Source organism: Pseudophryne corroboree, chromosome 1 (assembly GCF_028390025.1).
Source record: "Pseudophryne corroboree isolate aPseCor3 chromosome 1, aPseCor3.hap2, whole genome shotgun sequence".
NCBI lineage: Eukaryota > Metazoa > Chordata > Amphibia > Anura > Myobatrachidae > Pseudophryne > Pseudophryne corroboree.
In genome coordinates this window covers 605,532,138-605,559,668 of record NC_086444.1, presented here as the reverse complement: position 1 = coordinate 605,559,668, position 27,531 = coordinate 605,532,138, and the positions used below count along the sequence as shown (strand labels likewise).

At 44.3% G+C, this 27,531-nt stretch overlaps 1 protein-coding gene across 1 annotated transcript in view; it reads left to right on the top strand.

Annotated features, from left to right (window-relative positions):
* The window catches only part of GRIN3B (glutamate ionotropic receptor NMDA type subunit 3B), a 152,606-nt gene extending 126,050 nt beyond the window's left edge, over positions 1 to 26,556 (top strand). The window contains exons 8-9 of the mRNA XM_063914369.1: positions 4,145 to 4,212; positions 25,480 to 26,556. Coding sequence (XP_063770439.1) covers positions 4,145 to 4,212; positions 25,480 to 25,780 — 369 coding nt within the window. The 3' untranslated portion in view covers positions 25,781 to 26,556. The remainder of the gene's footprint in view (positions 1 to 4,144; positions 4,213 to 25,479) is intronic.
* The last annotated feature ends 975 nt before the right edge of the window (positions 26,557 to 27,531 follow it).

Below are 27,531 nucleotides of genomic sequence, written 5' to 3'. Positions count from 1 at the left end.
AAGAGATGAAAAGATAGAAAGAGTATTTTAAAATATATGACTTCCTGCGCACAGGGCGTCCGCTAGACTGCAGGTTCTGTATGCTTATATAATATGCAAATATCTATACGTCTCTCCGTATTTATTAGTAGACATTATATAATCTCCAGCAGTGATTCGTATCTTATTCCGTATTGATAAGCAAATGTACAAATACTAGCAGTTTTATATCTTATTCTCTATTGCCTTTGTTGGCATATTGTGTGATTATTTGAGGTTATTTATATGTTGTATTAAAATGATATGTGGCATGCCTATATACTGTGTGCGACTGTGGCTGTATCTGCATACAAAATGCTACACACAGAATATAGGCATGCTGCATATCATTTTAATCAGCAGAAGCTGCCATACCAGATGCCCTAGGCAATTGCCTAGTTTGCCAATACCTAGGGCCGGCTCTGGCTGTGATTGTCTTGTAATGGCATTCATAGTGTGGATTAGGGTGCAGAGTGATTGGCAGTCATCTTTTGAAGGCGGTAATGTGGGGGTGGCAAACAGAATGCAGCAGTTTCACTGGCCCCGGTGGCTTAGTTGCGACAGAAATTCTGAGCAACCATAGCTTTTTACAAACTGTGACACATTGACACTAATTTCCAGCAGATTGGGGTTTTTTTCTACATTCAGGGGTGGGTTGACTATAGCGGCACTGATCGTGCCGCAATACCTCTTCCTAGCTTCTTTACCAAGGCGAAGCAGGAAGCAACACCGATGAAATGTTTGAATATCTCGATTACAGAAGTGGGGGAGTGAAAACTCCTCCCTCCAGCAATCCCTGCCAGAGTGCACAGTGGGCTTAATTCAGACTGGATCACGGCAGCATCTCAGTGCTGCGATCACCTCTACCTGATTGACAGGCAGAGGCGGGGCGGGAGGGGCGTGCCAATGACATTAGAACGCCATTGGCGGGGCTCGGTCCGGACAATGCTGCGCTGGCAGGGAGCTACTCAACGGGTGCAAAAGCATTGTCGCTGTGTGATGCTTTTGTACCCTTGCGGGGGGGTAGGGGGGTAGGGCCAGACATGACATTTAGCACATCTACGATCGGATCTGAATTACCGCCCTGTGATGGAACCGCTGCAATACCCAACGGGTTGGAGAGAACCACAAGTACCACAATACACACCACACAAGCACAACCGCTGCAAGCACTGCCGCTAAATTGGATACCGTGTCATCCACCGCCGGGATCAAAATCACGACCACGTGACCAGAAGGAGAGTTGCTGTCTCCCAGGGGCAGAAAAAGAGTGGAGCTGCACAGCGGGAGGGAGGAGGTGTGTCCTTACGGAGGGGGAGCCCGGCGGAAGAATTCACAAGAGTCAAAACTCATCCCCTCCCCAGGCTGAGCCCCGCTGCACAGGTGCTATAGGCCTCAGGGTAAGTCTCACAAGACAAACCCCTGAGAGTCATCACCAACGCAGCTGGGAACATATCCAGGCCACAACTCTCTTCACCCAGGCCTGCACCCACTCCCCTTCTTACTTGGCTAGCTCATGTAACCCATTAGTATCCGGGGACAAAGATATATAGCTGGAGAACCGGGACGCCGTACTCCAGCATTTGCACAAACCAAACGGAACATTCCAAGTCCTCTAACATCAAGGAACAGAAACTTTTCCAATATTTATGGACTGAAACTACTGAACCATAACTGTATTACATACGATCAACTATATTTTAAGAACATTTACTGCAATACTGCAAATTATGCAATACTGTCAATATTGCTATTATTGCCATCACCACCAGTATTACTGCCTTGTGTTTACGTTCATGCACCATATCTATTATTGTACTGTATGCATATAACTTTGCCACTTCTGCTTGTGCTTATACATATGCACCATTCTGACACTGAATAAAGATACTTATGCACTTCACCTTTGGTGACACATGTTACAAAAACACAGCATTTGCCAAGATACCCGCATATTAGGTCGAGTGCAGTAAGGGGGAGAAACCGACCTGCCTGCATCCCTCTAATTAGGCTATGACCCCCCAGAAATAGACGACTCGGAGGCAAGGTTCTTGGATGAACACAGCTTTATTTTGCTTAAGTCATCACCATACGTTGCAGAGCACCAAAATAAGCAGTGGGCAAGGCAAGCTTATGATATCCACGTGATTACTACCCGGGGCGTGGCCGCCTACCCGGTAGCCGCCACAACCACGCCCCTCTAGGGAACCCGCCCCCTGTGGTGCATACCACGCTCGCCTGGCAGGCAGCCACCATGGCCCAACCGCCCAAAAGCTGGTGCCGAGCGTGCGGACATTTGCCGATTGTGAGCCTGCAAACCTCGGCTGGTTCCCCCCTTACCATGCATTGCGCACTGCTTCTTTCCACTGCCTGTGACAACATTTTTGACATTCAACAGTTTGACAAACCATACATGACACTTCCACTATAGAAAAACTAATCACAGCAACCAAAGGATATATTTTCTTCTTCTTCTTTTTTTTAATACCAAACCATACATAGTTAATACCTGTCGACATAAAGGGCTGGGTGGGTGAACGCTGCCTTTGCTGCTGCCTGACAATGACTCCGGCCCCCGGCTTTTAACCCCCTGTGCACTGCCCCCGCCTTCGCTGGCCCCCACTGGCCACCTGACTACCCTATGTGTGAAAGGGGAAAGATGGGCATACCTGTGTATCCCTCCCATTTCCCGCCGCTGGCCCGTGGGCTGCACGGCTTTCCACCCCCTTAGCGCCATCTTTGCAGCGCTTGCGCTCCTGTTTTTCTTCTAAAATAGGATTTTAAATACCTACCGGTAAATCCTTTTCGTGTAGTCGATAAGGGATATTGGGGACAGATTTAGTACGATGGGGTATAGACTGGTCCAAAGGAGGCAGTGCACTTTAAATTTCTTCAACTGGGTGTGCTGGCTCCTCCCCTATATGCCCCCTCCCACAGGCAGTTTAGAAAAAAGTGCTCTCAGGAGAGGATGCACACTCTGCAAGCTCCAGAGTTTTTCTTCAATTTCATTTAAACTTTTACTTATTTCGGTATGCTGTTTGGGCAACAGCATACTGTACCTGCGCCGTGGGAATTATGGGGGAAGGGGAGACGGTTACCGGCCTCATGAGGTGCAGAGCCACTTCTCCACTGCAGGACCACCGTCCTAAGGGGCTGTTTATTCAGCGGGGCACTACGCCTTAGCTCTCGCAGCCATAGCTTGCAGCACACCCCTAACAGAGCCTGAAGGTGATCGTCGTGGCGAGTACAAACCGTGGGTCGGTTCATTGTGCAGCAGAAGCGTGGGTGAGGCGTACAGGTCCCTCCTGGGGGGGACCTGCGGGTGCCCCTGTGTGAGACTGGCTGGAGGGGTGTTGTACCAAGCATTTATGTGAGGCTAAACAGCCTGTGGAGACATTGCCAGTACAAAACTTATTAGTAGCTCCAACGCCATAGCGGGGGGCGGAGCAACATCACAGCAGGCACAGCGCCATTTTGGCACCTTCCTCTGCATAAGCAAGCAGCAGCCTCATGCAGCTCCTCAAAACGGTCACTGGATCACTGGTACCAGGTGTAGAGAGGGAGAGCAGCTATTAGTGCACAGTTTACACTGCACAGCGCATCAGCCTAGTTCTGATGCGCTGTGTTTCACTGCCCGGCCGGCTCACTGGGTATGCACGAGATCTCACTAGTATCACAAAATCTCCTGTGCAACCTGGAGCTAGTAGCGACGCAGCCAGGGACAGAGTTGTCCCTTCTGTGGTGAAGGGGCAACGTCAGCTGCGGCTGTTAAAATCGATAGCTGCCAGAACGGTCAGTCATACATTCCATGGCATATCGGCACACTATCTTGTAGATAGCAGCACCGATAATGACAGGGGAGCATATCACTGGTCCCTGTATGAGACTACTGAGCAAGCCTCATAATAAATAAATGTCACTCACTAATAGTTGTTTGTTAAAACATGAGAGTCCTTTGTATGCTGTTCCCTCAAGTATGGCAACTTAATCTGATCGTTTCTCTTTGCCACTGGTGCATCTGTAATCTTTGCTATCTGTGCTCTCCCATTCTTTATCTTTTTATCCTTCAGCCAAATGCTGCAATATTTTCCATTGTTTATGTTTAAATTTTATTTTATTATTACAGAAAATCCATTGGGCTTTGAACATGACGAGTGAGGATGAAGATGTGAAGCCCCCAAAACCTGACAAACGGTAGGCTGGGCTGTACTATTTTTTATACCTTACACAATGTTTAAATGGCAAAAAAGTATGTAATAATTCCCAACCCCTACCCAACAAGGGGGGTTATTCCGAGTTGTTCGCTCGTTGCCGATTTTCGCTATGCTGCGATTAGTTGCAAATTGCGCATGCGCAAGGCACGCAGGGCGCATGCGCTTAGTTATTTAACACAAAACTTAGCTGTTTTGCTGTGGCTTCTGCGGCGCCTTCAGTCGCACTGCTGTTCGGTAAATGATTGACAGGAAAGGGGCGTTTCTGGGTGGTGGCAAAAAAACGCAGGCGTGTCAGGGAAAAACGCGGGAGTGTCTGGAGAAACAGGGGAGTGGCTGGCCGAACGCAGGGCGTGTTTGTGACGTCAAACCAGGAACTAAACGGACTGAGCTGATCGCAATTCGTGAGTAGGACTTGAGCTACTCAGAAACTGCTAAGAATTATTTATTAGTAATTCTGCTAATCTTTCGTTTGCTATTCTGCTAAGATACACTCCCAGAGGGCGACGGCCTAGCGTGTGCAATGCTGCTAAAAGCAGCTAGCGAGCGAACAACTCGGAATTAGGGCCAAGGTCACACACTTTTTGAAGAAAAAAAAACAGAAAAATACATTGTACTGTTAGGTGGCATGGGAGTAATGTACTGTGTTCTGCATTCCCTATTTGCAGGTAGGGTGTAAGGTAAGTGGTTGTAGGTGGAATGTGGGAATATTGTGCTGCCCTTGGTCTTGGAAAACTCTAATCAGATATTCCAAATAAATCAAAAGAGGTAAAAAGAAATTACCCAAATGCTAATTTATTAATTAATGCTAATTTATTTGTCATACTTTTTGAAATTCTGATTTACTATATAAAAATATTGATGGAAAGAAATTGTATAGCGTGAAAAGCAGGTCCTATATTGTCAAAGGAGACATAAAACAAATGAATAATTGTAAAACTGCTTATAAATAAGAAATTTGCCCAGTCAGTAAAATAAATAAAGTAAAATATAATTTTCTATAAAATATATGCGGATATAGTGAATTCAATGGGATAACGGCTGATCATTTGCAGCACCTCTTAGTGCTGTTATTATTTAGGTGTGCATTTATTTTCCATTATAGTAATGCAGTAAGTTCATTGAGATGCAGATACTGTTTTTAAATTGTACACATAGATCTCCTGCAGTGTAGTATTGTGTATAGGCTTCTGTACAGCAGGGGGCATGGCTACGCGATGGCTAGTATGGTTCACTCGGTAAGTGGGCAGTTAACTAGCAGCAGAGGCCGGCTGTGGGAGGCTTGACGACTTTTCTAGGAGGCCAGTAGTGCCACCTAATTTTCGTGAGCCATCCGGCCTTCCGGGAGAGTAGGCATGTATGTGTTAATAGTATTTCTGATGTCTGACCGGTGGTGCAACTCCAAGTAGACTATATAATTTTTTGTTTAGTAGCTGTGTTTATGGGAAAGTGTGGTCACAGGTCACCCCTTGGCTGTTGCAAACAGGTTAGAACTTATCAATGTGATCTTTGCCCAGGGACCACAGATGCTTTAAAATAACATAATTACAGTAATATAAAAACCCTGTGACTTTGGAGTCCTGAGTTTAGATATACAGTAAAGGAATTTATTCAATAACTGATAGCCTTTTACCCCCTGCGAGTCTACTGACTGAAAACAATCCTAATGTGTTGAATTTTCAAGAGAAACTGTGTCCAAAATGACTGCGTAACTATCACATGAAATTACATAAACCATCCGTAATACAAAGTACCAGGGCGTTTTAACAGAGGAGGGGGCCCGTGTGCAGACTCCGTGTGGGCCCCCTCCTCGCCACAGCATAGTAGGCTACTGCGCAAGTCTCCGTAAACATGGTGGCCGCCATGTATCTGAGACTAATTAATACTGTGCATGTGCAGTAGCCATTTTGGAGGTGATTTTTGCCGGGGCTACGGAGCCCGACGCGGGACTCCAGAAAGGTAAGTAATAAAACATGGCTGCAGTGTATGCAGTATGGACTACCAGGGACCCATGTGCACCGCATACATTGCACCCATTATAGAAATGCCAATGTAAGGTACTCTAAAGAGTATTATGTTAGTACTACTCATAGCAACAGAAATAACTATACATGTACAGTATTATGCAAACATAGGGCAACATTTATTGAGCAGCTAATTGTAAACCCTGGAGATTTTGTGGCAGTTTGGTGGGGTTTTGCAACCTGTCGATTTACTAAGGCCAAAACGCCCGCATAAATGCAGAGAAAGCTCATTTTAGAATACCAAAGAACAGAACTGAATATCACAGCATCATCAAAGTTTTAGACCATCAACAGAATAGATTACAATAGAAACCCCAGATTTACAAAGCATCAGTTTTGAAAACCCCCATAAAACTGCCAGCATCCCTGCTGAAAAGATAACTAGCCTCAGTCAGGCATGTTTGCTGAAACAGCAGGTAAATGAATTGATTTTGACAGGCAACGATTGATTCACAGGAATATCCTCCATTTGAGCTATGGAGAATTATAATGTCTCTGACCAGACATAACTGGCTTTAACAGAAATACATAAACAAACAAAAATATAAAACAAAACAAAAAAATACAATTACACTACACTTATACACAAAATTACACACATGACAAATAAAAGAAGACACGTGACAAATAAAAGAAGACTATCGGAAAACACACCACAATGACAAGTACAGAACAAGAAACAAGACAGCTTATTAAGAAAAACACTACAATTAGTAATCACTGTATATCTGTCTCTTTATGCTTTCCTACAGCTTTCTTCAGCTAAACTCCACACAAACCCACAGTGAAAGTAGCAAACTGACTTTGGACTTTTACAGATTGTACTTAGAAATAGTGAAATATCCAAGTTGTGCACCAACAGCACTGACATTGGTAAACAGGAGTCTACACATAGGGGGTAATTCAGAGTTGATTGTAGCAGAAAATTTGTTTACAGATGGGCAAAACTATGGAGGTCATTCCGAGTTGTTAGTTCGATATTTTTCTCGCAACGGAGCGATTAGTCGCTAATGCGCATGCGCAATGTCCGCAGTGCGACTGCGCCAAGTAAATTTGCTATGCAGTTAGGTATTTTACTCATGGCATTACGAGGTTTTTTCTTCGTTCTGGTGATCGTAATGTGATTGACAGGAAGTGGGTGTTTCTGGGCGGAAACAGGCCATTTTATGGGTGTGTGCGAAAAAACGCTACAGTTTATGGGAAAAACACGGGAGTGGCTGGAGAAACGGGGGAGTGTCTGGCCGAACGCTGGGAGTGTTTGTGACGTCAAACCAGGAACGAAACTGACTGAACTGATCGCAGTTGCCGAGTAAGCGTGGAGCTACTCAGAAACTGCTAAGAACTGTCTATTCGCAATTTTGCTAATCTTTCGTTCGCAATTTTGATAAGCTAAGATTCACTCCCAGTAGGCGGCGGCTTAGCGTGTGCAAAGCTGCTAAAAGCAGCTTGCGAGCGAACAACTCGGAATGAAGGCCTATGTGCACTGCAGGGGAGGCAGATATAACATGTGCAGAGAGAGTTAGATTTGGGTGGGTTATTTTGTTTCTGTGCAGAGTAAATACTGGCTGCTTTATTTTTACACTGCAATTTAGATTTCAGTTTGAACACATCCCACCTAAATCTAACTCTCTCTGCACATGTTATATCTGCCCCACCCCCCCTGCAGTGCACATGGTTTTGCCCAGCTGCTAACAAAGTTGCTGCTACGATCAGGTCTGAATTAGAGGCCTAATTCAGAGTTGATTGCAGCAGCAAATTTGTTAGCAGTTGGGCAAAACCATGTGCACTGCAGGGTGGGCAGATATAACATGTGTGGAGAGTTAGATTTGGGTGGGGTGTGTTCAAACTGAAATCTAAATTGCAGTGTAAAAATAAAGCAGCCAGTATTTACCCTGCACATAAACAAAATAACCCACCTAAATCTAACTCTCTCTGCAAATGTTATATCTGACCCCTGTGATGTTAGTGTATTAGAATGCTTAATATTTGTAGACACTCCCTTACTAATATGTGTAAGCCTGGATCTTCAGTGATGGTCCCTAGGACCAGGGGGATGCTGGGAAGTGGGTGGTCCAGTGTGCAGTGTGCCTGGAGTTGGTGATGGAATAAAACAGCACAGCAGTGAACTCACATGTCTCTGTGTCCTTATGACTGGATTTACAAACATATGAACAAAACATGGTGTCAGAAGAAGTTTAACTTGGACTGCTAGTGCTCTCAGAGTGTGAAAGAATCTTGCAGACGTCTGTAAGGCTGTGATACTCAGTGTCTGCAAAGCCTGCCCTGTGCTCCTCTCTTCAAAGAGTGAGTAACCATGGATAAACTGGCTCCTCCAACCGGCATGCTGATGTCTGGTAACTTGTCTGAAAACTGGAAAAGATTTAAGCAAAGGTTTAATATATAGCTTGCTGCATGTGGAGCTGATGCAGAAGCTGACAAAACTAAGGCATCCATTTTCCTCCATGTGATAGGAGAGGATGTGCTGGACATTTATAATAGTTTTCAGTTTGATGAGGGGCAGAATATGGTGCTATCTTCTATAATGCAAAATTTTGAAGATTACTTTGTGCCAAGGAAAAATGTGACATATGAAAGATATAAGTTTTACACATGTGATCAGAAGTCTGTAGATGGATTTGATCAGTATGTTACAGAGCTGCAATCACTCAATAAAACCTGTGAGTTTGGTGATTTAAAGGATTCACTGATTAGAGATCGTATTGGCTGTGGAATACCTGATAATGGACTCAGAGAGAGACTGCTGAGAGAGCAAGACCTAACACTAGACAAGGCAGTGACTATGTGTAGATCTGCAGAAATAACTAGATTCCAAGCCAAAACGTTACACAAGGAAGTTGATGCTGCTGTCCATGTAGTGCAGAAAACAGAGCCAAGCAAACCTCCATTCTCAAGAATGAAGCAGTCTAAGCCACAGTCTAATAAGGAAATGTGTAGTAGATGTGGAAATGCTCACAATCCTAAAATGTACCCGGCTTATGGTAAAACCTGCATAAAATGTGGTAGACTAAATCACTTTGCCAAATGCTGTAAAATGAAAAGTGAAACAACCAATGTGCATGCTGTTAAACAAACAGAGGAATTCTTTGTGGATTGCATTGAACTTTGCAGTGCAGATAAGAAAGAATAGATTGTCCCTTTAACTGTGAACGAGATTGTTATTCCCTTTAAGCTTGATACTGGCGCGCAGGTGAATTTAATATCGTTTCAAGACTATAAGACTTTTAGAGTAAAACCTAAAATTCATCCAGCCAAAGTGAAAGTTACAGGGTACACTGGGGAGGAAATTCCTGTGAAAGGTACATGCTTAGTGACACTGAAATATAAGGGACAACAGTTTAAAACATCTCTACTGATTGTGGATAAAAATTTGCAAACGATTCTAGGATTAAGTTCCTATGAGAAACTAAGCTTGCTAAAGAAAGTTTTTATGGTGACATCACAAGTAGAAGACTGCAAATCGATGTTTACAGAATACAGAGACTTGTTTGAAGGTCTAGGTTGTTTGCCTGGAGAGCATAAAATAAATATAGACACGCAAGTTTCTTCAGTGATACACCCCTGTAGAAAAGTGCCGTTTGCACTGAGAGAAAAACTGAAACAAGAGTTAAATTGCATGGAAGCCTTGGGTGTGATACAGAAAGTTGATGAGCCTACTGAATGGGTAAGCTCCTTAGTAATTGTTGAAAAGAAAAATGGACAACTCAGAATATGTCTAGACCCCAGAGATTTAAACAAAGCTATTAAACGAGAACATTTCAAACTACCAACCAGAGATGAAATCATGTCGCAATTTGCGGGAGCAAAATGGTTCAGTAAATTGGACGCATCTTCAGGATTCTGGCAAATGAAGCTAGATGAGGCCAGCTCAAAGCTTTGTACATTTAATACACCAGAAGGTCGATACAGATTTCTTCGACTACCATATGGAATATTGTCTGCTCCAGAAGTATATCACAAAAAGATACACATGATTTTTGAACATATTCCAGGTGTTGAAACAATGATGGATGACATTATTGTCTGGGGATCTACAAAGGAAGAACATGATTCTAGATTGAGACAAGTAATGGAACTTGTCAAGAAAGTGAATCTAAAGCTAAACAAGGACAAATGTGAATTTGGCGTGAATACACTTACATTTATGGGTGACGTGGTCTCGGATCAAGGTGTAAAACCAGACCCAAGGAAAATATCAGCCATAGTGAACATGGAACGTCCTAACAACAAAGACGACGTCAGAAGATTCCTAGGAATGATTATTTACTTAGGAAAGTTTAATTCTCAACTCTCTGAACGAACAGCCTCTCTTCGATGGTTGTTGGACAAAGATAACGAGTGGATGTGGTCACATGAAAAAGAAGAAAGTTGGCAAAACTTGAAACAGATCATTACAGAGCAACCAGTGCTAAAATTCTTTGATCCTGCGAAAAGAGTAAGAATTTCAGCAGATGTTTCGCAATTTGGCCTAGGCTCAGTGCTGTTACAAGAACATGAAGATACATGGCAACCAGTAATTTATGCATCAAGAGCACTGACAAGTGCTGAAACAAGGTATGCTCAGATAGAAAAAGAACTTTTAGCGATCACATATGAATGTGAGCGATTTCATCAGTTTGTGTATGGTCAAACATTTACAGTGGAAACTGACCACAAGCCATTGGTAGCTATCATGACTAAATCATTACATGACTGTCCCATGAAAATTCAATGAATGCTTATCAGACTACAGAAATATGATGTACATTTGCTGTACTGTCCCGGCAAATACATGTACACTGCTGATACACTTTCTCGTGCTGTGGACAAAAGTGAAGGTTCCAAAAGTCTGATGGATGAAGAGATAGAAGCCTATGCTAATTTGATCGTAGCTTCTCTAGCAGTGTCTCTTGCAAGACAAGAACAGATTAGGAAAGAAACTGAGACAGATGACACAATGAAAGTGTTGAAAGATATCATTCTGAAAGGTTGGCCAGCAGGAAAACATGCGTGCCCGCTGTCTATCCATGATTATTGGATGTACCGCAGTGACCTTACAGTTGTCGATGGTATTATTTACAAAGGCAATAGGTTTGTCATACCTGCACGACTAAGAAAAACTATGCTGTGCAAGATACATGAAGGCCACTTAGGAGAAGAAAAATGTAAGCGGAGAGCGCGTGAAGTTATGTATTGGCCAAGAATGAACCAAGACATAGCACAGACTACAGCTACATGTGAATTATGTCTTACGTATAGACCGAAAGAACATGTCGAGCCACTGAGTCATCACGCAGTGCAAGAGAGACCGTACCAGAAAGTTGGCGCAGATTTGTTTGATTGTAATGGGAAAATGTACATTGTCGTGACTGATTATTACTCTAACTACCCTGAGGTGAAGACACTACATACAACTACTAGTAAAGCCGTAATCAATTGCATGAAGTCAATCTTTGCAAGGCATGGTGTTCCTATGGAAGTGTTCACTGACAATGGTCCTCAGTTTTCCAGTGCTAAATTTAGACAATTTGCTGATGAGTGGGAATTTGTCCATACTACGTCAAGTCCCCACTATCCACGCTCAAATGGGTTTGTGGAAAGTTCAGTAAAAACTGTAAAGAGTCTCATTAAAAAAAGCTCAAGAAGGTAAAGAAGATTTCTACAAAAGTCTTTTAATCTACCGCAGTACACCTTTACAGAATGGACTTTCTCCTGCACAAATGCTGATGGGAAGGAGGATTAGAGCAAATCTCCCGATGATGAACTGCTTAATACACATAACTCAGCGTTGGTCAGACTGAGTAAGGAACGTCAACAGGCGAAACAGAAACTGTTCCATGACAGGCGAGCAAAAAGCTTATCTGATCTAAAATCGGGTGACCAAGTCCGTCTCAGAGATCACGAGAAAGGTATTTGGGTGCAGAAAGGTATTGTGCAAGCACAAGTAGCACCAAGATCTTATACTATGCGTACAGAGCGTGGAACGGAAGTAAGAAGAAATCGGGTGGATTTAAGATCTCAACCTAACCATAATGAAGACAACATGACTGAAGAATACCCTTCATCTGACAGGTATGATGATCCTGATAATGGTGATCAAACCACTATTCTAGAAAGGTCAACATGGTCGATGAAACACAGACTGTGTATGAAAGACCCAAAAGGGAAATACGCAGACCTGAGAGACTCATTGAAACGTGTTAGATGATGTTCTTAATATGACGTTGTTAATTGTTGCATTGAAGCGTACAGGGCTTATCTTTAAAGAAAAGAGGATGTGATGTTAGTGTATTAGAATGCTTAATATTTGTAGACACTCCCTTACTAATATGTGTAAGCCCAGGGCCGGCGCCACCACTAGGCAGCTGCCTACGGGCGCCTGCCACTGGAGGGCGGCACGCTTCAGAGTCCCGCTAAAATAAACATTTTCTCAAAATAACTGCATCTGGAGGATGCAGCCACAGATGATGTGTCCCAGGCTGCTCTGTTTGACCAGGAGTGGAGGAGTTGATGGCGGCGGCGACAGCAGAGCTGAGCTGAGCGTGCTGCTGCTGCTGCTTTGTGCGGAAGTGACGGGCTCGAGGGATGCCGCCGCGGGCGCAGCTTCTCTGGACAGAGACACTGAGGAGCGGGGGAAGCAGCAGCGGATCAGAGCGTGCTCCTGCAGTGTGTTGAAGTGACAGACTATGAGGATGCCGGGGCGCAGTTTCACTGGACAGAGACGCCGTAGAGCAGAGGTAACCTGAAACTGGTGAATCAGCAGCCCGACTCCAGGAGATCAGGTCACTGGCACCTTGCTGGTTTCTCCCTGCTCTGCCATGTTAACACAGCTGGTTAGAGCAGAGAAACAAGTGGTCAGAGTGTGTACAGTCTGCAGTAGTATGTATATGTGCATGCTGCACAATATGTAAGTGTATATGTGTATGCTGTATGTGTGTGTATTTATATATGTACGTGTGTGTGTGTGTGTGTGTGTGTGTGATATGTATGTATGTGTGTGATATGTATGTGTATATGTGTGTGTGTGTGTGTGTGTGTGTGATTGTGTATATGTGCATGTTATATGTCGAAGTTGTGTATTACCCCATCGCACACATTGCTTTTAGTTTCTGAGGCCCTATGAGGAGCCATATTAACAATTGCAGGTTTTGCAGCCCTTAGTACTATTAATAATTAGATATAGTACCTATCTATTATATAAAACAACAGACAGTAGGGATCAGTATGATATCCCGGCATATGGTATCACCGCATTTGAAATACCGATGCCGGGATCCCAGAGTTAAAAATACAGACGGGTGAGTAAAGGGTGTTCTACCATCTCCCCACCCCCTAACCATCCCTACTCGCTGGCTAAAGCTAACCCTCCCACCCTGTAGCCTAACCATTACCCTTTGAGAGGGGTGCCTAACCCTAACCCTCCTACCCGCAGCCTAACCCTAACCCCCCGGGATGCTGCATAAACCTACCCCCCCAACACCGCCCCCCCCCAATCTGGCTAACCTCTGCAGCACCACGGTGTCTACTCATTCGGGATCCCATTGGTCGGGATTCCGGCGCCGGGATGTTGTTCCCTTTCTGCATTCCGGTGTCGGCTTTCAGACTAATATAAGGGGGGGGGGGGGGGCAGTAGGCTGAGCTTTTGCCTAGGGTGTCGAGAAACCTTGCACCGGCCCTGTGTAAGCCTGAATCTTCAGTGATGGTATCTGGGACCAGGGGGATGCTGGGAAGTGGGTGGTCCAGTGTGCAGTGTGCCTGGAGTTGGTGATGGAATAAAACAGCACAGCAGTGAACTCACAAGTCTCTGTGTCCTTATGACTGGATCTACAAACATATGAACAAAACAACCCCCCCCCCCCCCTTCAGTGTACATGGGGGGTAATTCAGAGTTGATCGCAGCAGGAATTTTGTTAGCAGTTGGGCAAAGCCATGTGCACTGCAGGGGAGGCAGATATAACATGTGCAGAGAGAGTTAGATTTGGGTGTGGTATGTTCAATCTGCAATCTAAATTGCAGTGTAAAAATAAAGCAGCCAGTATTTACCCTGCACAGAAACAAAATAACCCACCCACATCTGACTCTTTCTGCACATGTTATCTGCCTCCCCTGCAGTGCACATGGTTTTGCCCAACTGCTAAAAACTTTCCTGCTGCGATCAACTTGGAATTACCCCCAAGGTTTTGCCCATCTGCTAACAAAGTTGCTGCTACAATCAGGTCTGAATTAGGCCCTAGGCCCTTTGTCAGGTGACTGCTCTTTCTGTAAAAGTACCATTACATGAATGTAAATAGAATAGCTTCTAATCCACTGTGGTCTGTTTTATAAGTCGAATGGTGATTTCTAGAACAATTAGAATATCACAATTAAATTAATATGAATAGAATAGCTTCAAATCTGCTTGGGTTTCAGTAGAAAACACCACCAACACACCATAGCGGATTGTAAATTAGAAACCTCTGGGGATCAACGGCCCTAAAACTGCTGCTTAACCACTTGCCTGGAATGGTCGCATCAGATGCGCCTGCAAGTGCTCTATCTGACCTGGTCACACAGGATGCGATCAGTCAGGTAGAGAGTGTTAGCAGCGTCAGGGAAAAGAAACTTCCCCCCCACTGCTGCTGTCAGAGGGACTGGAATGTCCCTCTGCCTCCCTGCACTCTCCCCTACTGATTGCCGTGTTGCCGACCACAGCTGATCGGTCAGCATGGCTGGATCCCCCCCCTCCAGCGGCTGCAGACAATGGCAGCCGCTGGGGAGAATAAATTAACCCTCCCAAGTCACCCCCAGAACCCCCCCCCCCCTTGTTTACCTGGAGGCTGTCCCGGCTATCTAAATGAAAGCTGCGATGTTGCCAATCAATGTTTCAATGTTTGGAGGGAAAATTAGAAAAAAATAAAAATATATTTTTTTTTCTTTGTTTTAACTAAAATCATTTGGGATAGGGTTAAATTCATGTTCTTCCCCTAATTCACTCATAAATTTTGGAGCGGTTTTTGGTGAAATAAATCCTCAGTTAAGTGGTTAATAAATGTTATCAATTAGACAGGTTTATGGGGGTTCCCTTTCCCCCTTTCCCTCTGTCGTTAAAACTCGGGTTATTGCTGTGATACCCCAGGAGTGGCTTGGTGGAAAAGGGTTAACCCAGGTCCAGTGACTGAATCTAACCCACCTAGCTTGCAGGGTTGCTCCTAGGAGAACCTGTTTACATCTCATAGTGCTGGCACTGCTCATGAGTCCAGTGACATAGTGGCGGGTCCAGCCGCCACACCGAAAAGGAGCTCAGCCAGGTCGCACCAGGTTGGACCCGTATACAAAATCCCAGGTACAACTCTGCATTTGAGTCACCAAAACTGCAGCTTAGTACATTTAGCCCATAGTCTAATATATGGGTGATTCCATTGTCCAATACAAAAAGACATGAGAAACATAATTCCAGCTGCAGCATCATGCAATATTGAATGCCAATGTCACGCCACTGGGAAATTGCAGAATCAAATCAGAGAGTGATGGGTCCTGGAAATAAAAAAAGCAAACAATAGATCAATTTCATGATTAAATATATAAGTAGACCAATTAATGTACCCACTTGCAGTAAAGCACTGTTTAGGTGATTCCTGTAATAGGTTGTTGTCTTATAGTCTGCTGGATGGTAATCAGAATTACACAGGAAATTTTCAGGCAATTAGACATTTGAGTCTCTGTTAACCAGATATTGCTTTTCAGAGATTTATAATCCATGTTATATGTAGGACAGGTGACCAGACCCTAGAGAAACCATTGGACTGCCAAAGTGCCCAGAGTATGCCAACCATGGTTTTATTTTAAGCCATACTTGCTTACTCTTCTGGAACCTGCTATAGTCCCCCGCACCTCCGGAACAGTGGGCACCTCTTCCACTTTCCACTTTCTTGAATCCACAAACCGTCTGGAGGGGGCAGGGGTTAATGACTCTGTTGTGATATTTTAGCCTCACCCCCAATTCAAATGAGTGATTTGCAGCTTTTCCCCATGAGGAAGGGGGCCTAATGACATGACTAGTCCGGTCCCACCTCCATAACTCCCCCACCTGCTTCTCCTCTCCGGGCTTCTCCCAGAGAAGAAATTTAAACTGTCGGTAAGTATGTTCTTAGCTCATAAAATGTCTTTTGACATAAATTTTATCCTGTAACTGATATAAAGTGGACTGTCTTGATATCTTTCCTATCACCCATCCATTTTCTTTGATAAACCATTTGTCAAGGATAAACACTTCTCTCTTTCTCAAGAATTAATTAAAATTACTAGAATCCCTTAATCTACTGACATCTTTGCCAGCACTGAAAGTATACAGTGCATCCGGAAAGTATTCACAGCGCTTCACTTTTTCCACATTTTGTTATGTTACAGCCTTATCTCAAAATGGAATAAATTCATTTTTCCCCTCAAAATTCTACACATGATACCCCATAATGACAACATGAAAAACGTTTTTTGAGATTTTTGCAAATTTATTAAAAATAAACAAATAAGAAATCACATGTACATAAGTATTCCCAGTCTTTGCCATGAAGTTCAAAATTGAGCTCAAGCGCATCATGTTTCCACAGATCATCCTTGAGATGTTCCTACATCTTAATTGGCGTCTAACTGTGGTAAATTCAGTTAATTGGACATGTTTTGGAAAGTCACACACCTGTCTATATAAGGTCCCACACTTGACAGTGCATGTCTGAGCACAAACCAAGCATGAAGTCAAAGGAATTGTCTGTAGACCTCCGAGACAGGATTGTCTCGAGGCACAAATCTGGGGAAGGGTGCAGAAAAATATCTGCTGCTTTCATGGTCCCAATGAGCACAGTGACCGCCATCATCCGTAAATGGAAGAAGTTTGGAACCACCAGGACTCTTCCTAGAGCTGGCCAGCTGTCTAAACTGAGCGATCGGGGAGAAGGGCCCTTGTCAGGGAGGTGACCAAGAACCCGATGGTCCCTCTGTCAGAGCTACAATATTCCTCTGTGGAGAGAAGAGAACCTTCCAGAAGGACAACCATCTCTGCAGCAGTCCACCAATCAGGCCTGTATGGTAGAGTGGCCAGACGGAAGCCACTCCTTAGTAAAAACCACATGGTAGCCCGCCTGCAGTTTGACAAAATGCACCTGAAGGACTCGGACCATGAGAATCAAAATTCTCTGGTCTGATGAGACAAAGATTGAACTCTTTGGCGTGAATGCCAGGTGTCGTGTTTGGAGGAAACCAGGCACCGCTCATCACCAGGCCAATACCATTCCTACAGTGAAGCATGGTGTTGGCAGCATCATGCTGTGGGGATGTTTTTCAGCAGCAGGAACTGGGAGACTAGTTAGGATAGAGGTACAGATGAATGCTGCAATGTACAGAGACATCCTGGATGAAAACTTGCTCCAGAGCGCTCTTGACCTCAGACTGGGGTGATGGTTCATCTTTCAGCAGGACAACAACCCTAAGCACACAGCCAAGATATCAAAGGAGTGGCTTCAGGACAACTCTGCGAATGTCCTTGAGTGGCCCAGCCAGAGCCCAGACTTGAATTCGATTGAACATCTCGACGCTTCCCATCCAACCTGATGGAGCTTGCGAGGTGCTGCAAAGAGGAATTGGCGAAACTGCCCAAAGATAGTTGTGCCAAGCTTGTGGCATCATATTTGAAAAGACTTGAGGCTGTAATTGCTGCCAAATGTGCATCAACAAAGTATTGAGCAAAGGCTGTGAATACTTATTTATAGTGATTACTTAGTTTTTCATTTTTAATAAATTTGCAAAAATCTCAAAAACACTTTTTTCACGTTGTCATTATGGGGTATTGTGTGTAGAAGTTTGAGGGAAAAATTAATTGGAAAAAGTGAAGAGCTGTGAATACTTTCCAGATGCACTGTAAAAGTGTATGGATATAAAAATAATTAAGTGACTGATGCAGATCAACAACACAGGCCAAGTATTAATTATGGGTGATTTAGACGTGGTTGGATTGAGCATTGCTACTGCTTGGAGGCCACAGACAGCTTAGACTGCCAATCACTTGACGTCTGCAGCCATACTGCTTCCGAGGATGCAGGACCCATACAGGACATGCGCAGTATGGGTCCGACACATGCACAAAGTAATGGCCATCAGTACATTGCATACTTTTTCCAGTTATTTAGAACCTGAATCAGGCCTAATGAGCACAGTTAATGTAATATGCTGGATGGCATTAATGGGCCATCAACCACTACAACAATTGGCAACATAGGGGGGTATGCAATTAGTTCCGATCATTTCAGAGTTAATGAATTCGCCCCACATGAGTATTCAATTAGGTCCATTTTCGGACGTTTTGAAGGCAAAGTGCCTCAAAATCTGCGAAAATGGCCCGCATTTTCAATGGAAAACAAGTGGATTCGCCGATCCACGTGTTTTCCACCCCTGCCACATTTTTCGCCTAGATGAAAATCCGTCCCTGCTATTGCATAGGGCGAATCTCCATTCGCACTAAAAATAGCGAAAAAGCTCTGTTTTGTCACCTAGGTGGAAAAACTGAGCTAATTGCATACACCCCATAGTGATAATAGGATTTTGGTACTTACCAGGTAAATCCTTTTCTTTGAATCCATAGGGGGCACTGGAGTACTCTAGGGATATGGACGGTTCCACAGGAACTAGGCACTGAATAGTTAAACTTTGACTATACCTCCCCTCCATATCCCAGAGTACCTCAGTGTTTTTTACTGAGCCGAACTGGAGCTATAGACGTTGACAATGGAGAATTACATATAACCAAAAACGGACAACAATAAAGTTGACACAAAATGAAACGGACAACTAACAGTTGACACCAACCCGATAGAATTTCTAATTTGAAACAGTCGGTAAGAGTGTGTTACCATAAAATTCCCTGCACTTACCACAACCAGTTAAACAACTGCTCTGGGTGGGTGTCCAGTGCCCCCTATGGATTCAAAGAAAAGGATTTACCTGGTAAGTACCAAAATCCTATTTTCTTTTTCATCCACTAGGGGTCACTGGAGTACTCTAGGGACGTACCAAAGTTTCCCCCCTGGGCGGGAGAGCTGTTTGGCACCTGTAACACTAGACGGCCAAAGCTAGATGCTGATGCCGCAAAAATATCAAACCTGTAAAAGCGCACAAACATGAGCACTGAAGACCATGTAGCCGCACTGCAAAGCGGTGTCGTAGAACTCCACGACCAGCTGCCCATGACATTCCCGGAGAACGTGTGGAATGAGCTGTTACTGCTGTAGGCGGCTGTAATCTAACATGAAGGTAAGCCTGACGTATGGTCAGTTTTATCCATCTGGATAAGGTCTGCTTAGAAGGTGGCCAACCCATCTTGGCCGCATCATAGAGAATAACAACGTATCCGTCTTAGGAACTGTAGACGTTTGGAATACATAAACTCGTAATGCGCGTACCACAACCAAAATTCCAGAATCTCCTGTTAACACAGGAACTACTATTGGATGATTGATGTGAAAAGAGGACTCTACTTTTGGCAGGAAAGCGGGATTCGTCTAAAATTCTGTTCCGTCATTATGAAACACTAAATACGGTGGCTTGCATGACAAGGCACCCAAAACTGAAACCCGCCCTGCCGAAGCTAAGGCTAGGAGAGAAATTGTTTCCCAAGTGAGAAACTTAATATCCACTTGTTGTAAGGGTTCGAAACAAAAAGACTATAAGAAATCTAAACCCAGATTCAAGTCCCATGGCGCAGTAAGTGGAGTGAAATGGAGGCTGTACTTTGAGGACACCCTGCATAAAGGTGTGTACCGACGGCAATAGAGCCAATCTTTTTTGAAAATAAATTGACAACGCAGATATCTGCACCTTTAGTGTGGATAAACGCCGACCTCCATCTAACCCCATCTGTAGAGATAACAAAAGACGGGATAACTTGAAAGATGATGTCGGAAACTTCCGAACTTCACACCAACCTATATAGGCATGCCAAATTCTGTAATAATGAGCTGCCGTAACATGGTTGGTATAACCTATTCTGGAATGCCCTCTCTTTTTAAGAGGGCTGTCTCAACAGCCACTCCGTCAAACGCAGCCGCGCTAAATCGGAGAAAAAGAACGGACCCTGTTGTAACAGGTCCGGACGCAGTGGGAGCGGCCAAGGAACATCCGCGAGTAGACCACGGAGATCCAAAAACCAAGCTCTCCGAGGCCAATGAGGCGCCACTAGTATGACTGTGACGGACTCTCTTTTGATCCGTTTTAGCAACAAAGGGAGCAGCGGAAAACGGTGGAAATCGATACACGAGACTGTATGGCCACTTGATTGTGAGAGCATCCACCGCCACTGCCTTTGGATCTCTCGTTCTGGACACGTACTAGGGCGTTTGATAATTGTGGTGAGATGCCATCAGGTCCACTTGCGGGTAACCCTACTTCTGGACCAGCATGTGAAACACTTCTGGATTTAATGCACATCCTAGATAAAAATCCCGGCAGCTGAGATAATCCGCCTCCCAGTTGTCCACTCCCAGAATGAATACTGCCGACAAAATCACCTCGGCCCAATTGAGGACTCGAGCTACTTCCCGCATTGCCATGCGGCTTTTCGTTCCTCCTTGTTTGTTGATGTATGCGACCACCGTCGCATTGTCTGACTGCACCTGAACAGCCTGAGCCTGCAGCATGTGCACTGCTTGTCGTAGCGCATTGTAAATTGCCCAGAGTTCCAGGACATTTATAGACAGCAATCTTTCGTGATCCGCCCAGAGACCCTGGAGCTGAAAATTTTGAACTACAGCTCCCCAACCTCTGAGACTCGCGTCCGCCGTGAGAATTATCCAATTCCAGGTGCCGAACCGTTTCCCTGCGGTTAGATTCTGTACTTTGAGCCACCAGAGTAGAGACACCCTGGCCCTTGGAGACCACCTCACCCTGTGGTGAATCTGCAGAAGCGAGCCCGACCATTGTTTTTGGCATGCATTGCAGGCAGACACTGTACTCGTTAGGCCACAGCCAACCATTGCGAGCACATCCAGTTAAAAAGGACGTGAGTGAAGTCTTCCGAACTGAAGTGCTTCAAAAGCCGCCACCATTGTGTCTAATAGGCGAATGTACAAATGAACCGAGAGTGTGCGAGGCTTGAGCACTAATTGTACCAGATGACGAATGACCTGTACTTCTGTTTGGGTAGGTAAATTCTTTGATTTACCGTATCGAGAATCATACCTAGGAATTGAAATCGTTGAGACGGAATCATTCAGGAATTCGCGTAGACAATAGTAGGAAATCAGATTTTCCCCCCCACTCGGTCTGCGATCTATTCTCGTTTGGAACGAAGCCAAAGTGGACGTTGTGCACCACTAGCGAAGCTGAGACGCAAGAACCAACTGCCAACTTCACAGAAGCTGTAGGCAGCAAGAAGTGTAAGGTGGTCTTTATTTAGGGCAAACCTGAACTGGAGCGCCCTGCCACTACAGCCTTGTTACCTCAAACCCTTACCAAAGCAGGGCGAAGCAACAGCCCTACTGCTGTGTAGGGTACACTCCGATAGGTAGTTAAACGCCCAATAATTGCAATTGTCTCTCATTGGAAATTGTTCAGCCTTCGCTGAGAACCTGATGTACTGGCCTGGTGCTATGAGGGCTGGCGGCGAATCGACCGCAACAATCTAGCTGAAACAGTAAAAATTACAGTACATGCGCCCGCATTCCCCCCAAAGAGGACCGGTAAGGGTCTGTCTGCGCAGTCGAATTTGTCCGACACACTGTGTGACCAACTCTGCAGCGAAGCTGCTTGTTTGAATATGCATTAGACTTAGTGATCATGTACCCCGACCAGTAAGTACACCACGGAAGTAATCTGTGTATAAACCTGCATTATAGTGCATGTGGTTTCCAGCAATAGTGAATCTTCCTGTAGAGACATGCTGTCAAAAACAATTAATAAATTAAATTCCTAATAACCCCCCCGCTCCCCCAGAAGCTGAGTGTTGTAGGGCAGCAACCTCCAGAAAAGACCCAGGAAGTAACGTTAAAAATGGTGTCCTACCATGTTTTATTTTTTTATTTTTTTATTATTATATCTATATATTACACCTGTTAAACCAGGATCTGAACCAGTGCCCATGCAATCACAATGTTCACTGTGGGCGGGAAGCCTAACCACTTGGCTACAGAGCCACCTGTAAAAATAATAGTCAAAAGCTGCTGTTTAAACATCAACTCTGGTGATGAAATGGTTGTTGTAGTGACTTGCAATCCAGATGGTACGTGAACCCACAATCCCTGGTTTAGGAGGGCAGTGTCCTATTCATTAGGCCACTGGGGATCTGGGAAGGTGAGGCCTGAACTCACAATGTTTGCAGTGCTCAACAGATACTGTTTAATAAGCACTTTGTGCCGACCAACTGCGCCACTGTAGTCTTGCTTATTGCAAAATAGATTTTTAATGTCGGCATATTATATATATATATATATATATACATACATACACACACACACATATACAACAATGTATATTCACACATACTCAGACCTTAAAAATATATATATATATTTCATATATGCATACATACACACATATATATTATATACCCATATACATATATCCTGATTTAGAGGTATAATAATTCTTATAAGTCTGAAACTAAATGTGACCACTCACAGGCTTAAAAACCTGAGAAATCTGCTGCTTAACCGCAGCTTAGTTAATGGGTCCCGAATCCAGTGTGGTGTGGCTGTAGATTTAAAAATAACTACAGCACCTTGTATTCCCAGGTGGCTAACCAGGCCCAACACTGCTTAGCTTCTAAGATCAGATGAGATCAGGCGTATCCAATTGTGGTGTGGCTAAGTGAATTAAGCAAAGCTGCTGCAGGTGAGCCTGAACTCACAATGCTTGCAGTGCTCCACAGATACTGTTTTATAATCACCATGTGCTGACCAATTGTATAACACATCTTACTTTACAACAGTGAACAAAGCCAGTATTTGGCTGACCACAGCCATGATTCAAATTTGCAGTCTTTGGGATAATATCATTATAAACAGTTATGATAAGAATAATAGTAAGTGAGTGTAGATCCATGTAATACACTGTTACAGACATGGTAGGAAAACTGCTTTTTAGTCTTTGCTGGTGTCTTACTCATTATGCAGACAGACAATACAAAATACAACTTGCGCGACTCAGTAAATAGCACTAAGGTGTCTCTATAAATATATATCTGGCCAAGTGCAGTGCACGCCAGTAATACCTGATCCCAAATTCCCCTTAACACCCCTGCGCCTTCAATGGAGGAGAGATGTAATACAGGAAATTCTGGAAATACAACAGGAAAAACAACAGGAAGCATGGTTAAAAGTGCAGACTTATAATTATGTAAGCAGATTTAATAAACATACTATGTTGGATTCAAAACTGCACATATAACATGTATCCTGTTTAACAAAGACTTAATAGCCTATTGTAACACATATGCAGCGCTGCTGTATTCTAGAAACATACTTCTTTTATCAACAAGAGTGGAACATGAGATTTTATCCAGTGACCCTGACATTTCTGTGTGCAGGGAACATCACTGTGGCAGCAAAGTTACTCACTAGGCTATGGAGCCTGCCTTTTAAAACCTCTCATTTGTGTGCCCCCCCCCCTACACCCCCCGTGCTCCGTGTACCGTCTCTATACACGGAGCCGGCTATGGTGGAGAGAGAGCCGGAAGCTGCATCGAGGGCCGGGGAGCGCGCTGCATAGAGCCGTGGAGCGGCCTATGCATAAATCAACGTGGCCGGCGTGGCTCAGAGCGGCGGGGGACACAGCATAAACAGCGGCGCTGGAAGCGGCGGCGGGAGGCTGAAGACAGCGGCCGGCGGCCACACACGCACAGTATCCCACACAGCGGGGCGGCAGCGTGAGCTGACCGCCCCGTTCAACATACCTGGACCCTGTGGTGAGGGCAATTACGGGGCTTCTCTGTAAACACTGTCAGCCTTTTACTGCAGGAGTCCTGCACGTGGTAGTGAGGGAGCTCTTCTAGAGAGGTCCGACACCCACAGCTGCTTCAGCAGCTTTCACTATCCCAGACCCTCGCCTTCTTGGAAGGGGGAAAGGGATTCCAAAAAAAAAATAATCAAAAAATTCAGTAATTGTGGATCAAGTTCCACAAGCCTAGTCTCGGTGAGCACCGAAAAAACACTGAGGTACTCTGGGATATGGAGGGTAGGTATAGTCAAAGTTTAACTATTCAGTGCCTAGTTCCTGTGGAACCGTCCATATCCCTAGAGTACTCCAGTGACCCCTAGTGGATGAAAAAGAAAAAATGAGACTGGGTAATAACAGACTGAGAGGTAAGAGGGCCCTGCTCACAAGCTTACATTCCACTGTCAAATAGGGATTTGAAGCATGAAATTAAGTACTACATATTGCATATTGGCCCTCATTCCGAGTTGTTCGCTCGCAAGCTGCTTTTAGCAGCATTGCACACGCTAAACCGCCGCCCTCTGGGAGTGAATCTTAGCTTAGCAGAATAGCAAACGAAAGATTCGCAGATTAGCGAAAATACATTTCTTAGCAGTTTCTGAGTAGCTCGGGACTTACTCTGCCACTGCGATCAGTTCAGTCAGTTTCGCTCCTGGTTTGACGTCACAAACACACCCAGCGTTCGCCCAGACACTCCCCCGTTTCTCCAGCCACTCCCGCGTTTTTCCCAGAAACGGTAGCGTTTTTTCACACACACCCATAAAACGGTCAGTTTCCGCCCAGAAACACCCACTTCCTGTCAATCACACTCCGATCACCAGAACGAAGAAAAAACCTCGTAATGCCGTGAGTAAAATACCAAACTTCTTAGCAAATTTACTTGGCGCAGTCACAATGCGAACATTGCGCATGCGCAATTAGCGGAAAATCGCTGCGATGCGTAGAAAAATAACGAGCGAACAACTCGGAATGAGGGCCATTTATTCATCCTGATTGCAAAGGTAAAAAGTGCTTATTGGGCTGTGATCCAGTCACACAGCAATGATTGCAGCATTGTTGGCCTGTGGCCAGAATGTTATTTGAGTATGGAAAGAGAACACATGTAAATTTTATTGGGTGGTAATTGGGTAGAATAGCTTCGGGAGGTTAGGTGAGTGGTTCTTGAATCTGATCATATGTCTGAAGAGATAAGTTTGTCCTCACATAGCTTTCATTCTGTTAGGATGTTTTGTCTTAAAGATACACATTTATTTCACAAGCACACTCTTTTCCTACAGGTGCAACCTCCAGAGAGATACTCTTGCAGAGTCCCAGTCTGTGTGGAACAACCTACGTCGTACTCCCATCCGCCAGGAGAAAAGAGTGCACTTTAATCTAGAGACTGTGAACACCAAGGATGTTTTATGTGAAAATGGACAACTCTGTAGCTCAAAAGAGCAAGAGCTCAAAGAGCTGGAGGTGAAAATAGAGGGTATGAAGGATCAGCTGAGGGCTGCTCTGGTGAGAAAAAGTCAGCTGATGGTGATCCTGCAGCCCCCATGTAATCACACTCAGGCAAAGACTGAGGAGAACAGATGATAAACAGATTGTGTACACACACATACACGTCTAGACAAAAGCTCTTAGGGGTTTGCATTGTAATTGTTCAGTTTTTTCAGTGAAGAGTTGCAGGCAGTTCATCACTGAAGGACTAAGGTGCCACAAGTGTGCTAGTGTTCATAGTGCTTAGAGGACACTGCGATTACACACTGAAGGGGATGGGAACGGGGAGTGCTCATCATGTCACATGGAAGAGCTAATGTACACGAAATGCTGCACACAAGGCTTTCTTAGCGTAAATGCTCTGGTGTGACCACTGATGACTGCTCTTTGCATACTTCAATATGTCATCGCAGGGAGACTTGTGCACTAAAAATGATGGAAAACATCTAGTGCTCAAAGCGCCTGTGTGACACCACCCTACAGCACATGGAGATAAAGTAATGCAATCCCCAAAAATAAATTCAATTATTTTGCAAACTGGCAACACCACATTGACAGGCATCAAGCAAATCATGTTATATTTAAACTGAAATTCGTAATTTATTCATTCATATTCCTGAGCTGGAAATATATTTTTAATGTGGTTTTGTTTACAGTATAATTTACCCAATCTTTGTGTCATGTTTTAAAATTAGTTCATCGGTCGTAATGTGATTACTTGATCTCCGACACCGGAATCCCGACCAACGGCATCAGCCCGGTGTCGATATACCGATGGGGGTTGGGATACCGGCACCAAAATACCGACAGCCAGAATCCCAAGCAATGTTCCAGCGATTGTGTCCTGCTGTGGGGGTGGGGAGAGGTTAGGTTTAGGCACTAGTAGGGGGGTTAGGGTTTTGGTGCAGGGATGGGAAGGTTAGGATTAGGTACCGGGGAGGGTTAGGGTAGGGGGCAGGGGAGGGTTAGGGTACTTTTGGAAGGACTGTCGGGATTCTGATGGACGGGGTGCCGCTGTCGGTATTCTGACCGTCGGCATCCCGTCCATCGGGAAATTATACTGAACCCTTGTGGAGAAGCAGTTTATACTGTAGCAGGAAATCTGGGAAAATGTATTACAAAATAAACCCATAAGTCTAACATTGCAATCCAATGAGCTTCCTGCTATAGTTGAACGTAATCTCCCATGATGCCCAGCTAGCGTTGACACCTTTTTGTATAGACTTACTTTAAGCAGTAATCCGAAGGATGTGACCGAGTATTGCAAGGAATCTATTTTCTGTATATTATAATATTGGTTTATATCGGTTATAATATGTAAATTACCACAGTACCATACAAACACTGTATTTTGGGATATTTTGTCCCTGAACTTATTTGACTATTTGCCAATTCTCCAATTGTTTTAACAGTAGAAGAATTCCCCTAAAAGGATCAAATAAATTTGCTTGTCAAATGGTGCATTCGTTTTCTTCTAAAGCCCATTATTAATCTCCATAGTAAGGAAGCCTGCTTGTTATACTTGCAATGCTCTACCTCACAGGTTCTCAAACTCAGTACTCAAGACCCCACACAGTGCATGTTCTGCAGGTCTCCTAACAGAATCGAAGTAAAATAAATAATTAGCTTCATTTGTGGATCTTTTAAAATGTGTCAGTGAGTAATGAATACACCTGTGCACTTGCTGGGTTACTTACAAAACATGCACTGTGTGGGGTCCTGAGGACTGAGTTTGAGAACCTGTGGTCTACCTGATCTGGCTAATGTCTAATTTCACAAAAATGATGTTTAACTTTAAACTTAGAATTAATACTTTACAGACAATTCTCTAAAATTTTTGTTAGTAG